Source organism: Cynocephalus volans, chromosome 14, assembly GCF_027409185.1.
Source record: "Cynocephalus volans isolate mCynVol1 chromosome 14, mCynVol1.pri, whole genome shotgun sequence".
Lineage (NCBI taxonomy): Eukaryota > Metazoa > Chordata > Mammalia > Dermoptera > Cynocephalidae > Cynocephalus > Cynocephalus volans.
The window spans coordinates 98304107-98319219 of NC_084473.1; the positions used below are offsets into that span (position 1 = coordinate 98304107).

General features: G+C 38.9%; 1 protein-coding gene across 5 annotated transcripts in view; it reads left to right on the top strand.

The window, feature by feature from the left end:
• The window catches only part of TGFBRAP1 (transforming growth factor beta receptor associated protein 1), a 67002-nt gene that overhangs the window by 16747 nt on the left and 35142 nt on the right, over nucleotides 1-15113 (top strand). For 4 of the 5 annotated variants that reach the window (XM_063078479.1, XM_063078483.1, XM_063078481.1 and 1 more), the window contains one exon: nucleotides 8712-9413. In XM_063078479.1, the coding sequence (XP_062934549.1) occupies nucleotides 8726-9413 (688 nt within the window). In that variant the 5' untranslated portion in view covers nucleotides 8712-8725. Of the gene's footprint in view, nucleotides 1-8144; nucleotides 8198-8711; nucleotides 9414-15113 lie in introns of all 5 variants that reach the window. The other variant, XM_063078480.1, reaches the window with a different exon arrangement.

Consider the following 15113-nt stretch of genomic DNA (forward strand, 5'->3'; position numbering starts at 1 on the left):
CCGGTCCCCTTCTCTGTGCCTCGGGTCCCCGGGTGGGCCTTGAGGTACTGGTGAGGTGTGCCTGAATGTGGGAATGGGATCTGGTCCACAGCTCCAAGCCTCTGGTTCCCAGTCAGACCCCAAGGTGCTGGTGGTGTGCCTGGGCCGGAACTAATGTTTTGTCCTTTGCTTACTTCTAAAATGGGGAACTTCCTGTGGGAACTAGTACTTGAGCTCTATGGTTGAGCTAAATTGCTGCTTTGCTGCTGTTTCCCTGGGGAAGGCTTTTTGTGCAGCTCAGGGTTTAATGGTTGACCTTACAGGTACTTCCAGCTCTCCAGAGACCCAGTGGATCTGTGTTGTGTAGAAACTCTGATCTGGGCCTGAGTTTTTTCATCAGACTGCACCCCATGCAATTCTGCATTCCTGACCAGTCTCCTCCAAGTGGTCCTGCGCTTGATTGGGGGTGGATCAGCTGTTCTTGCTGTGCCCCAGTGTTCTCCTGGTGGGTCTGTCTCCCCCACTGCCTGTGCTCCAAACACGTCCCATGGGACAGACTGTGCGCTGGTCCTTTGAGATGACTCACCGGCTTCTGAATGGCTTCCTTTTTTCAGCTGTTCTGGTGCTTCTCACTCCTGTGTAGGTCCACAGGAACCCTGTTAGTGATCTTGCTGTCCTGGGGGCCGCCAAGGCCTTCTTCTCACCTGCCACCTCCAAGTAACTCCATCTGAAGGGCTCAGCTGCGGCTTCTGCTGGCTCCTGCTGGCTCCTGCCCCATGCACTCATTAGCTCCAGCCTTAAAAGTGGCTGTGGCCCGAAACACTCAGAGCAGTTTTTTCTTTCTCTCATCGTGGTTTCTCCCGCTTCCATGAACTCCATAGGCCTTTCTTCCTCTTCCCCTGAGCTCCAGTGGCCTCAGCTTGGCTGATGTGACATTTTTATAGTTGTAAATTGGTTGATTTGTGGGAGAGAGTGACGCTGGGTACCGTCTATTCCGCCATCTTGACCGTGACTCGCTCCATGAAATGAAATTTTAAATAAGGAACATGCAGTTTGTGAATTCTACCAAGTTTATTGAATTGGGATTCTTTCTGTATTTCCAGGGTAAGCTGGTTTGGGAAAATGAGTAGAATTTTATATAAAAATATATATTAAAATTAATATTAAATAGATATAAAAGGATATTTATAATCTATATAAGATGTAGAGAATAATAATAAAGCAACATTCAGTTTAAGAAACAAAACATTACTGTACCTTAGAAATCTAGCGTATACCCATTTCCCATCCTGTCCTCCCTGGATTTATTTGTTATCCTTAAGATTCTCTTACAGTTCACCCTTATAGGAAGCTGTAGTTCATTCTCTGGCTGCTGTGTAGTGCTCCATCCTGTGGTGGAAACCTGAGGTGGTCCCGATTTTCCCCTATCTCAAACAAAATAGCTGTGAATTTTCTTGTTCATGTCCTAGAGAACATAAATTCCATAGGGTGTATACCTAGTAGTAGAATCAGTGGCTTACTTAGTCCTGTCAAGGGCTTTGTAGATAGTGCTAAAATGGTTTTACCAGTTTAGAAGCTTCCACTGCAGTGTGGAGAGTTTTCATTGCCCATGTTCTTGTGAATACTTATGCTATCAGACTTCAAATATTTTGTCAATTTAATGGGTACAAAATGAAGTCTCATTGTATTTATAGTTCGCACCTCTTTCCTCTTCAGTGACAAGCCTGTTCTTCATGTATTTTGCCCATTCTTCTATTAGATTATTTATTTCGTTACTAAAGGAGCTCCCATGTCATCCAGATGTTTTTGGTCGGATATGGAATGTCAGTGTCTCCTCCCCCAGTCTCATTTTTCCCCATCTTATATTCAGTTTCTTTATGATGTCTTTGGAAGAATAGATTGCTGTTTTTTTTTTTCAATAGCTGACCAGTAGGGGTTCCGAACTCTTGACCTTGGTGTTATCAGCACCACCACGCTCTAACCAATTGAGCTAACTGGCCAACGCTTGAAGTTTTGAATTTTAACGTGGATGATTCTTTCTTCCATTAGGATTTGTGTTCTTTTATATCTTATTTTAGAAATTCTCTCCTACCCTAAGGTCATGAACATATTTTTCCATGTTTTTTTCTCAAAACTCTGAAGTTATGCCTCCCAAACTTTAGAATTCTTGTCATCTGGACTAATTTTGATGCCTGATATAAGGTAGGAATCCAGTTTCTTTTTTTTATCTTCTCTGTGGATGTCTAGTAGTCCCAGCACTATTTATTGAACGTGTAGGTACATGGCATATGCCCCATGACAGACAGTGCTACCCATGTCATGTTTCATGTTTCTATATATGCACAGTCTGTGTCTGGACACCCAGATATGTTCTCATGGTCTAGCCTTGTACCAGTACTGCATTATCTTAAATTACCATAGCTTTATATTATATCTTTTCTGTTGGGTCAAGTCCCCTGACCTTCTCTTTTTCAGAAGCGTTTTGTTTTCTTGGCCCTTCTCTGCCATATGAGTTTTAGAATCTGCTTGTTGAGTTTTACACCCCCCCCCCCCCCCAACAACACCACACACACGCTGTGCCTGTTAGAATTTGTATTGGAATGGTTATTTTTTTTCTGGGTCAGGTAGGGGAAATTTTTCTTTGAACATAAGTGTACAGGCCAATAAATTTTGATAATCTATACACCTGCATAACCAGTTCCTCCAGCAAGATATAGACTATTTCTATCACCCTAGAAAGTTCCCCTGTGTCCCTTTCTGTTTAGTCATCCCATTCTTTCAAAATAAACACTGTTTTGATTTCTATCACTATAGATTAGTGTTGCCTACTTTTGAACGTCATATAAATGGAAGTATATATAGTACATGCCTGGTTTCTTTCACTCAGTGTTTGTATTAGTTCATTTCTGTGTTGCTGTAACAGGACACCTGAGACTGGGTAATTTGTAAAGAAAAGAGGTTTATGTGGCTCAAGATTCTGGGACAGCTGCATCTGGCAGAGGCCTCAGGTTGCTTCCACTCATGGTGGAAGGCAGCAGGGCAGCTGGTAGTTACAAGGAGATCACATGGTGAGAGGAAGCAAGACAGAGAGAGAGAAGAGGAAGAGGGAGCGGAGGGGAAGGGGCAGGAAAGGGGGAGGGGAAGAGAGAGGTGCCAGGGTCTTTTAAACAACCAGCTCTTGCAGGAACTAACAGAGTGAGAACTCACTACCCTCCCCCCTACCCAGTGAGGGCATTAGTCCATTCATGAGGGATCTTCCCCCATAACCCAAAGTCCTCCCAACACTGTCACATGGGGGATCAGATTTCAACATGACCTTTGGGGGGACAAACATATTCAAACTATATCAGTGTTTTTCAGATTCATCCATTTGTTAACTTTATTAGTAGTTTACTCCTTTTTATTTCTAAGTAGTATTCCACTGTTTGACTGTGCCACAATTAAATGGGTACAAATGGGTAAAACAGAGCTGTTTCCTGTTTTTGGCTATTATGAATCAATCTGCTGTACATATCTTATACAAGTCTTTTTGTGGATATAGATATATACCCAAGAGAAATGGACTCATTAAGAGTGGGGTAACCAGTTGGTTAGAGCATGGTGCTGATAATACCAGGTCCAAGGTCTGATTCCTGTACTGGCCAGCCATCCAAAAAAAAAAAAAAAAAGTAAACATGTTTAACTTTATAAAAAACTGCCAAACAGATCTCTAAAGTGATGATACCATTTCAGTCTTTCCAACAAAGTACGAGATTTCCAGTTCTTCTGCATCATTAACGTTTGGGGTTGTCAGTCTTAATGGCAGCTGTTCTAGCAGGTATGAAGTGGTATCTCACTCTGGATCATTATAACTTTCCCTGATGACTAATGATGGTGAGCATCTTCTGATGTTTGTATTGGTCATTCATATACTGTTCCTTCTTTTGTGAAGTATCCGAGTCTTTTGCACATTTTAAAAATGTTTGTCTTTTTATTATTGGTTTGTAGGAATTTTTATATATTCTGGATATGAGCCATTTGCCAGATACATGAGTATGTACTGCAGATTTTCTCCCACTCTGGGACTTGACCTGTTTGCATGTCCTTACGTCTTAATTACTACAGTTTTATAGCAATTTTTGAAATCATTTACTGTAGGTCTTTCAATTTTCTAGATTTTTTGACTCTTCTAGGTTCTTTGATTTCCATTTAAAATTTAAAACCAGCTTGTCAATTTCTATAGAAAAATCTACTGAGATTATAATTTAGGTCTTCATTAATGTTAAACAATAAGATTTTATAATTTTCTCTATAAAGATCATATACATCTTTGTTAGACAATTATTTGATACCTTATTTTTATACTGTTGTATGTGACTTTTATTAAGATTAAAGTTTCTAATTGTTGTTTGTGTGTAGTAATGCAGATAACTTTGGTATATTGATTTTTTAGAAACAAAATTAAACCATTTTTAAACTCTTGTTAGTTATAATAGATTCTTGGGGGCTTCCATGTAAACAGTAATGTCATCTGTGAATAATTATAATTTTATGACCTTATTTTCAGTTCTTTATGGTTATTACTTTTTTTTTCTTGTTTTCTGTACTACTGGCAAAGACTCCCAGTACAATGTTGAATAGAGATGGTGTGTTAGTTTGCAAGGGCTGCCATGACAAAGTATTGCAAACTGGGCACCTTAAACAACAGAAGCTTATTATTTCACAGTTCTGGGAGTGATCTGTATTAAATATGAGATCAAGGTGTTGGTGGGATTAATTCCTTCTAATCTGTTCTAGGTCTTTCTCCTAGTATTTTTTTTCTTCTCTCTCTCTTTTTTTTTTTTGGCAAGTGGCCAGGAACTGAACCCTTGACCTTGGTGTTACAAGGTTGTGGTCTAACCAACCAACCAGCCTCACGCTCCTAGTTTCTAATAGCATCAGGCATTACTTGGCTTGTAGGTGGCCATCATATGTCTTTCCTCTGTATGTGACTATCTCTGTCAAGATTTCCCCTTTTTATAAGGACCGTCATATTGGATGCAGCCCACCTTAATGCCCTCATTTTAACTTGATCATCTGACAAACCCAATTTCCACATAAGATCACATTCACAGGTACTGGGGATTAGGTCTTCAACATGTTTTGGGGAACTCCGGTCAACCTGTAACAGATGGTAATAGCATACATCTTTGCCTAGTTCCTTGTACTAAAGGGAATAATTTTAAAATTTCACTGTTAGGGTTTTTGTTTGCTTTAGATATTGGGATAATATGCTACAAGTTTTTGGCGTGAATGGATGTTGAATTTTATTTAATGCTTTTTCTGCATCTATTGAAATAATTATAGTTTTTTCTCTTTTAATTTGTAAATGTGAATTAAACGAATATTTTTTATTACCTTAAATCAATACTGCATCTCAACTTAGCCATATTGTATATTTTTAATATACATTGGTTGATTCGGTGTGTTAATGTTTGATATTTTTATGTTTTTATTTTAAGTAAGAGTGATCAATGATTTTCCTTTTTCCTATATCCTTATCTGGTTTGAATATCAAAGTTATACTTTTTTTAAAGACGAAATTATAAGTTAACATTTATATAAGCCTAGGATAGAAGCAACATGATGCCAAGGGTAGAAATTGTAAAGAAAGAAATCAATCGATTTGATCATATACAAAATGGAAACTTTTATAAAAAACACCATAAATAAAGCCAAAAGGTAAACTGATAAATGCTTGAATCATGTGGTCAAAGGCAAAAAAATTCTTCATACAAAAAAAAGGTGTTGAAAGTTAATTTAGAAATGGCAGTCTACCTCAGAAAATAAAAATTGCTAAGGTTATAAAGTTTTAAAAGAAATACAGATTAAATAGACATTACTAATCATGGCGGTGAGAAACTGGGAACATGTGAAACCATCAGTAATATGCAAATAGCTGAGATAAAATTATTGTACACATATCTGTACCTTAGAATATTAAGTACAGGTCAAGTATTCCTTATCTGAAATGCTTGGGACTGGAAGTGTTCCAGATTTCGAATTTTTTCAGATTTTGGAATATTTGCAGAATACATACCAGTTGAGCATCCCTAATCCAAAAATCCAAAATTCTCAATGCTGCAATGAGCATTTCCTTTGAGCATCATGTTGGTGCTCAAAAAGTTTTGGATTTTGGGGTATCAAAGTTATATTTTATACTGGCTTCATAAAATAAAATGGAATATGTTCCTTCTTTTATTTTTATTTTCAGGAAGATTTATTATGTAAAATTGGAGTTGTGTGATTCCCACATGTTTGGTAGAACTTGCTAGAACCATCTGGACCTGGTGCTTGCTTTGTGGGACAGACTGTGTTCACGAAATCAGCATATGGCTGGTATTCTACATTGCTCATAAACTTATCCAAGTTAGCCCTGGCCCTGGTTGTCTGCTGTGAAAAGGAGTGGGGCCCCTAGAAGCCTACATAGCTGTTGTACTATGCAGCTGTCCAAGTAAAGAACACAAATTTTTTTAAAAACTTATGTATAATATCAAAATCTGTGGTGCCTAGCCCTGTGTGTAGCTAGAAAGAATGGAATTGTTCTGAACTGAGGTTAAGGAAACTTCCTAAGGGTCTAAGGGAAGATGTCAAAAGCAATAAATCCTTTTACCAGTGGCCACAGGAGCAAACTAAAAGAAAATGTCTCTGTGTACTTTAGGAGAAAAGGATTAGTATTTTTACATCAGTGTTTTCGAACACACTCAAATTCTAATTATTACTAGTGACAGTCTCTTTATTTTATTTATTTTTTCGTGACAATGTCTTTAAAATGACAATGTACATATTCTTAATTTGGTAGAAAATAATTACTGATATTTTTATTTTGACCCTTGCCACATATTGCTTTGTACTGTTGCTTGTTTATTTTTCTAGTCCTATTTCCTTAATGAGATTGGGAGACTCTTCAGAAATGTCTTAACTTCTTTTTTGTACACTTAGAGGAGCTTGCTGCATATGTAATGTTATTTTTATTTAAATTGTGGTCCTTGAATGCACTATCATTTTTCAATCTCTTTCCTAATTGGGTATGTATTTTGAAATTTTGAGAAAATTTAAAATGTTGATCTTTTACATTATAACCGTGCTTTTAAGGTGAGGTTCTAATGAAAAGTTTAAATTTTAGATCAGTTTGACACACAGTAAAGTATGAACTGTATACCTTAGAAAAACTTAATTTTATTACCATGTTGAAACTTCTGATTCAGACTCCAGTAAGTTGAACTTAATGATAATACAAAGGTGTGGGCTAGAGTTTGTCTATGATTCACATTTTATGTAAGTAAGTTTATCACGTGAACTAGGTCATGGAGAGAATTTTTCCACTGCTTAAAATAATAAGCCATTTTTAGTGCTAGAAGGTCACTTGGTCAGCTTTTACTTACAGTAGTCCCCTTTTATCTGTGATTTCAGTGCTTGCATTTTCAGTTGCTCTTGGTCAACTGCGGTCCAAAAATACCATATTAAATGGAAAATTCCAGAAATACACAATTCATAAGTTTTAAATCACATGCAATTCTGAGTAGTGTGATGATGTCTCTCATCATCCTGTTCCATCCTACATGGGATGTGAATCATCCCTTTGTCTAGCATATTTGGGCTGAACACACTACCGGCATGGTGCTGTGCATTATATATATGTATGAATTGTTGTTGATTTCTTACTGTATCTAATTTATAAATTAAACCTTATTGTAGGTATGTGTATGTATTAAAAAAACATAGTTTATACTGTATAGGGCTCAATACTATCATGGTTTCAGGCATCTAATGGGGGTCTTGGGACATATCCACCTTTGATAAGGGGGGACGGGACTACTGTACCTCTAAGTAATACTGGTTTTTATAAACTATTGTTGAATTATTAAAGCACGTACTTCATCTAAAGGCTTCTAGTAGGAAACTTATCTTTTCTTAAATTTTTTTTTATTTTTGGCAGCTGGCTGGTAACAGGGATCGAACCCTAGACCTTGGTGTTATCAATGTCATGTTCTAGACCACTGAGCTAATTGGCCAGCCCGGAAACTTATCTTTAGCAAGGCTCAAGTAACTTTATTTACAAGATAATGAAATAATATTGCATTTCTTTTAAAATATTATTCTTGTAGAATTATGATTTTTTAATTAGCCAAATGTTTTTCTTACAGCTTCCTCTCTTCTTCTCTGTCCAGCTCAGCACTTAGACTAAATAAAATATGAGGTATTTGATTCCTTCCATAATATCCTTCACTGCAAATGTGTTTAGATTATCCCTTATGCTAAGTGTAGACAGAGGCTAGAATTACAGACAATATGTTTTTAAAAAGTTTCAGTAAGAGGAGTTTGATTATGAGTGCCCAAAGCTTGTTTCTCTATTCCTTCCAAGAAGGATACAATTCATGTTTTAAATGGCAGATTCACTTTATCCTGCCATTTCAAAAGACAGCCTTGTCTGGGGCGGGAGGGCAGCTGGGAAATCTTTTCTTTCGTTTTTTTTTTTTAACAGTGTCGAATGATTTTCTTTAATGGAAATGATAGCTGGGAAACCAATGAATCTCTATTAATAGAGACTGAAAATGTTTCTGCTTATTCTTTGATCCTGTACAATTAATTTTATTTTTGGTGGTTGTCTGGTACAGGGATAGAACCTCGGACCTTGGTGTTACCAGCCCCATGTTCTAACCAGCTGAGCTAACCTCCAGTAAAAGTAACTTTTCCTCTTTGTCTCCCCACAGATCAAGCAGTAGACATGATGACCGTCAAGGCCTTCACCTTGGTCTCTGCAGTGGAGCGGGAGCTGCTGATGGGTGACAAGGAGCGCGTCAACATCGAATGTGTGGAGTGCTGCGGCAGGAACCTCTACGTGGGCACCAGCGACTGCTTCATCTACCACTTCCTGCTGGAGGAGAAGACGCTGCCCGCGGGCACGGCCACCTTCAGCGCCAACAGGCAGCTGCACAGACACCTGGGTTTCAAGAAGCCGGTGAGCGAGCTGCGGGCGGCCTCGGCGCTCAGCAGGCTGCTGGTGCTGTGCGACAGCTCCATCAGCCTGGTCAGCATGCTGAGCCTGGAGTCCGTCCCCTCGGGGGCCCGCATCAAAGGGGCCGCGGCGTTCGCTTTGAACGAAAACCCCGTGAGCGAGGACCCGTTCTGCGTGGAGGTTTGCATCATCTCGGTGAAACGCAGGACCATCCAGGTGTTCCTTGTGTACGAGGACCGGGTGCAGATCGTCAAGGAGGTGTCGACCCCGGAGCAGCCCCTCGCCGTGGCTGTGGACGGCCACTTCTTGTGCCTGGCCCTGACCACGCAGTACATCATCCTGAACTACACCACGGGCGCCGCGCAGGACCTGTTCCCCTACTGCAGCGAGGAGAAGCGGCCCATCGTCAAGAGGATAGGCAGGCAGGAGTTCCTGCTGGCCGGCCCCGGAGGCCTGGGTGAGGACAGCCCGCCGGCCGGGCGGTGGCGGGGCGGCGGTGGGGCGGCTCCACCGCTGGCTAAAATTCCCGCAGATGGCTTTGTGGACGTGGGTGGTGGAACAGGAGCACGCCCGTCATGAAAGCAGTTTCAGCTTATGCCAAAGTGAAGCTTGAAGACGGCTCTGTGGGGAAATTCTTTCAAGTAAATGAGTACAGAAGTAAAACTCCCTAAGACTTCCTTCCCAGATTTTCCCATGTGGGTGGCTTGTCACCTGATTGTTTTTACTCCTTATTCTGAAAAGGACTGTGGTAGCTCACTGAGTGTTTTCAAATGTGGAGCTTCCATGTTACGTCCATAGTGTTCTTTTTTATTTCTTGCCATTTCATCCGACCAAAAAGTTTTTAGTAGCTAGCTCCTTGAAGGGGGCTTTGGCTGTTCTTATATGGCCTTATGCAGATCCTGTGGACGGCCTTATCAGAACTAAGAATCAGAGCTGTTAACAGTAGTGATGTCTCCTGGCACTTCATTTCAGTCATGGGTGGCCCATAGCAGAATTAGTGGATGTGTTTATGCTACAGGGGCGCTGGTGAAAGTGAGTCCATTTAAAAATTTATAGATAGATAGATAGATAGATAGAGATTTGGCAGCTGGCCAGTACAGGGATGAACCCTTGACCTTGGTGTTATTGGTACCATGCTATAACCAACGGAGCTAACTGGCCAGCCCCCTCATTGACATTTTTTAACCTTAGAGCATTTTTTATAGTCATTTCACTTCAAAGTGAGCCCGTGGCGCACTCGGGAGAGTGCAGCGCTGGGAGCGCGGCGACGCTCCCGTCGCGGGTTCGGATCCTATATGGGAATGGCCAGTGCACTCACTGGCTGAGTGCTGGTCACAAAAAAGACAAAAAAAAAAAAAAAAAAAGTGATGCATATGAACACATTTTCTTATAATAACAAAAATTTAGGTCATGACCTAGTTAATGTATACCCCTTGATTTTTTGCTTTTTTTAAAAAATCTTATAATAACAAAAATTTAGGTCATGACCTAGTTAATGTATACCCCTTGATTTTTTGCTTTTTTTTTAAAAAAAAAAAAAGACTTTATTTTTTAGAGCAGTTTTAGGTTTATATTATAATTAAGCAGAAAGTATAAATAGTTCCCGTATACCTCCCCCGCTCCCCATTGGTAGTATCCCCCACCAGAGTGGTACATTTGTTACAATCGATGAACCTACACTGACACATCATTATCACCTGAAGTCCACAGTTCACATTGGGGTTCACTCTTGGTGTCGTGCATTCCATGGCTTTTGACAAATGTATATGACATGTGTCCTCTATTGTAGTATCATAGAGAGTAGTTTCACTGCTCTAAAAATCCTCTGTGCTCCCCCTGTTCGTTCCTCCATCCTAACCACCACTGACCCTTTTATTGTCTCCATAGTTTTGCCCTTTCTAGAATGTCATGTAGTTGGAATCATACAGCCTTTTCAGACTGGCCTCTTTCACTTAGTAAAATGCACTTAAGTTTCCTCCATGTCTTTTCATGGCTTCATAGCTCAGATTTTTACTTTTCAAAGAAAAACTTCTTTACCCCAGCCACCTTTTTCTTCAAAAATATTGAAGAATTTATTATTACAAAATGTTTTTTATTGTAGGAAACATATATAAACATATAGTAAAGAGAATACCACAATGAACCTGATGTAGCCATCACCCAGCCTCAGCCCATATCAGTTCCTTTATACACCTGTCCACTCCTTCTGCTTGATTATTTTGAGGCAAATCACCAAATCCCGGACATCGTAGCATTTTATCTGTAAATATTTTTAATATATATTTCTAATTTACAGACACTTAAAAAAAAAAAAAAAAACTACAATACTATTACATACCTAAAAAAAATTAACAGTGATTCCCCAATATTTTCAAACATATTTATGCTCATCATATTTCTCCTATTATCACATATAATAGCGATATATGTGAATATGTATATATACACTTATGTTTAAGTATTTGTATGTTTATTTTTCAGTTTGTTTGAATCAGTTCCAAATAAGGCCTGTACATTGCAATTGTTTGATAGATGTTAAGTTTCTTTTATCTTTAGGTTTCCCCTTCCTCTCTTTTCATTTTTCTTTAATTTTTTGTTGAAGAAATTGGATGGTGTCACAGCTTCCCACAGTCTGGATTTTGATGATTTCATCCCCGTAGTATTGTTTAATATGCCACTCTGACCTCTGTGTTGCCTGCACATGGGTAATTAGGCAATTCAGTTTTTTTTATTTGCTTATTTTGGGGGGAGGCAAAATCACTTCATAGCAGTGGGGTACTTCTATCAGTGTTTACAAAATACCTTTTTATTTACTTTTTTGTGATATTAATAGTTATTGATAATTATTGTCTAGATTCACTGGATCATTAGGACTGCCAAGTGGCAACATTGTATTTCTGTCCATTCCTCCTTCATATATTAAACATCCCCTCATTAACTATTTGGTTACCCCTAAGTACTTTGCATAAAAAGGCAAGATGAGTCAGTTTTTAATAAGGTGGCCCCTTCTGTCTTCCAGAAATGACTTTTAAAAAGTATCATTATGAACTCATGGGATTAAACATACATGATGTGCTTGGTTCCATCTGTGCCTGGTGGGAGTTCATCCAGAGTGACTCCTGTGTCCCTTTCACGTGTCTCCAGAAATCTGATAGGTGCCTTACCTTCTGGAATGTTCCTGTTCACCTCCTGCTTTTCCTGCCTTAGGTCTGATTTCAGCCATCTCTACAAGGAGCCCTGATGCTTACTGACCACAGTCTGGGCACAAGAGGTGCTTATTGTCTGTTGCTTCCAGTCTTTGCAGTAGACAGTGCTAGGAAGTATGCATTTCTTAAAGATAACTCCATCTTGAGCTCATACTGATAGAACCAGTCCATCTTTACACCTGCTATCTCCCTTTAGCCAGAAATCTTACTTCTTGACCACCCCAACATAATCATTCCTCTGATTTATCTTACAGTATGTAGAACAGAATAGCAGAACCAGCACTGCTGTTCCCATGATGTAATTACTGGGAAAGCTTGCTTGCTTGCAGTGCTTTGTTGTCCTAAGGGTGTTAGGAATATACTGTCAAATCACTGTGTTTCACAGCCACTTGGAGCAGATGCCCTCTGTGTGGTTATGCCACCAACTGGATTTATAGTTATGTTGATTTGTTTCATTTTACTTTCAATTTTTAGAAATTGGTTTATTTATTTTATTATGTACATATTTACAAGGTTCCAAGGTAGATTGATATAGCAAGATATAATCAAAGAAGTCTATCTTACATCCTGTGCTTCACCTAGTCTCTCCTTCCCCCACAGGTAACCTTTATTTTCAGGGTCTATACTTTCATTTTTGAATAAAATATACAAAGAAATATGTAAATATATCTCCCTCTTGACTAAATGGTAGCATGCTTTTCTTCACCTTGCTTTTTTTTTTTTAGTTAATGTATTATAGCGATTACTTCGTAGGACAATATAGAGGGATTCTTCATCTGTTATTACAGCTGCATGCTATTCTACTGTGTGCAGGTGCTGTAGTTCATTTGGTCACTCCCCTATTGGTGGACATTTATTTTTCTTCCAGTCTTATGCTATTAATAGGGACTTGTGTGTGGTGTGTGTTTCAGTGTATCTATGGGGAAGCTTTCTAGAGGTGGGATTGCTGAGCCAGTTTAAATGATGTGAATTTTGCTAGGTATTACCATATTCCCCTTCAGTAAAGGCTGTACCATTTTATACTCTCCCCAGCAATGTGTGACAGTGCCTGTTTCCCTGAGCTTTGCCAACAAACTGTTGTCCAACCTTTTATGTTTTTGCTCATCTGGTACGTGAGGAATGGTATCTCAGTGTCATTTTAGTTTGCATTTCACCATTTAGTTATGTGCAAGGTTGAACAGTTTTCATGTGTTTAAGAGTCACCTGTATTTTTTCTGATGGAAATTATTATTTCTATCCTTTTTTTTTTTTTTTAACTATTCTTTATGTATTTGAAATACCAACTTATCTATTTTATAAGTTTCAGATATTTGTTCAGTTTTTACTATGCAAAAGCTTTTTTTAAAAATAGACATTTTAAAAAAAATGTATAATCAAACATATTGACCTTTTCAGTTCTTGCTTCTCGGTTTTGAGTCATTATTAGGAATGTTTCTCCATCTTCCAGGTTATAGACAAAGGCACCTGTGTTTTCTGCTAGTATTTGTATGGTTTTTTGTTTGTTTGTTTTTTGGTGGCTGGCCATATAGGGATCTGAACACTTGATGCTGGTGTTACAACACCGTGCTCTCATCAACTGAGCTAACCAGCCATCCCAGGCTTTATTTCTTATAGTGAAGAGTGTAAGGAATAGATTCAATTTTATCTTTTTTATATGGCTGTTCAGTAATCCCAACAAACTGATTAAAGAGTCTATCTTTTCCTCGTTGATTTAGGTGGCTCCCTTTAATGTATACAGAATTTCCTTATGCCATCAGGTCTGTGGATTTTCTGTTCTGTTCTATCAGGTCATTTACCTATTCATGTGCCAATACCTAACTGATTTAGTTATAAAGGCTTTATAGTGAAAACATTTGACTCCAATGTCCCTTTGTTGGTTGCAGTGTTAGGATTGAAGGGGAATGAGAGTTGATCGTATTTAGGATGCGTTTTCTCCCAAGCTTACTGTGTCTGAACTACATGGGCGTCATGCTAAATCAGCCTACCTTCTTAATCATTGTTCTGCTTGACTGGTGCAATCATAAGCAAATTGTAAAATCACTTGTAAGGTCTCTTGCACATTACCTATGTACAGGTTCTGTATGCAGAATAGTAATCACCACTGTGATTACATGGCTTCAGAAATTAACAGTTCAAACACATTTCTGTAATGAGTATTAATGCACAATTAAATATAAAAGCTAATATATTTTATTTTGCCTGCTGCCTTTCTCTTTGAATAGAACTTGTAACCACTCCTGTGTCATTAGAAATTGCTCCTAACTTTTTTGCATAGCAGTAGTTTGTTGAAATTTTCATAATACAATTGATTATTGTGACTTTAAACTCTATCTTTTGATAATCCTCTTTGAAGAGGGCAAATAATTCTGCTACTCTTCGCCCCAGCTGAGATCAGGGGATGGACTGAAATCTAGATGGTGCATGACTGAAATCTATAGGGTGCACAATTGAAAATAATTGTTTTTAAAGGTGTACCACTTACACATTTGTTACATATGCATGTTGACAGCACTTGTCCTCCCTGGCCAGTGCAGAAACAAGACTTTATCACCAACTTAGCAGGAACAGAGCTAGTTGGTGGGTGTTAATAACAGTACTTTCTGTTTCTCACTGGGTCTGCAGGCTTCCCCTGCTTGACTTGGAATCCCTATTTCCCCAGTCACTGCTCTGCTCTTGTATTTTAGTGAAATCTCTGCTTTTCTTTTTGTGTAGAAACCTTTGTTCTTGACCTCTGCTTTCCGCCCTTTTTATTTCAAGAACACAAGTCAGAGCCTCTGCACTGCATAGTTCCCTAGTCGGGCAATGCCCAGCCTTGATTGGGCAAATGCAGTGACCCTGTTTCACTTCCAGGTGGAGCTGGACAACGTGATTGGTGTGCATGTTACCGTGAGAGCATGTTATTTGACCTGAACTTCAGCAGAGTCCTCAGGATTGCTCTATGCTTGTTCCTT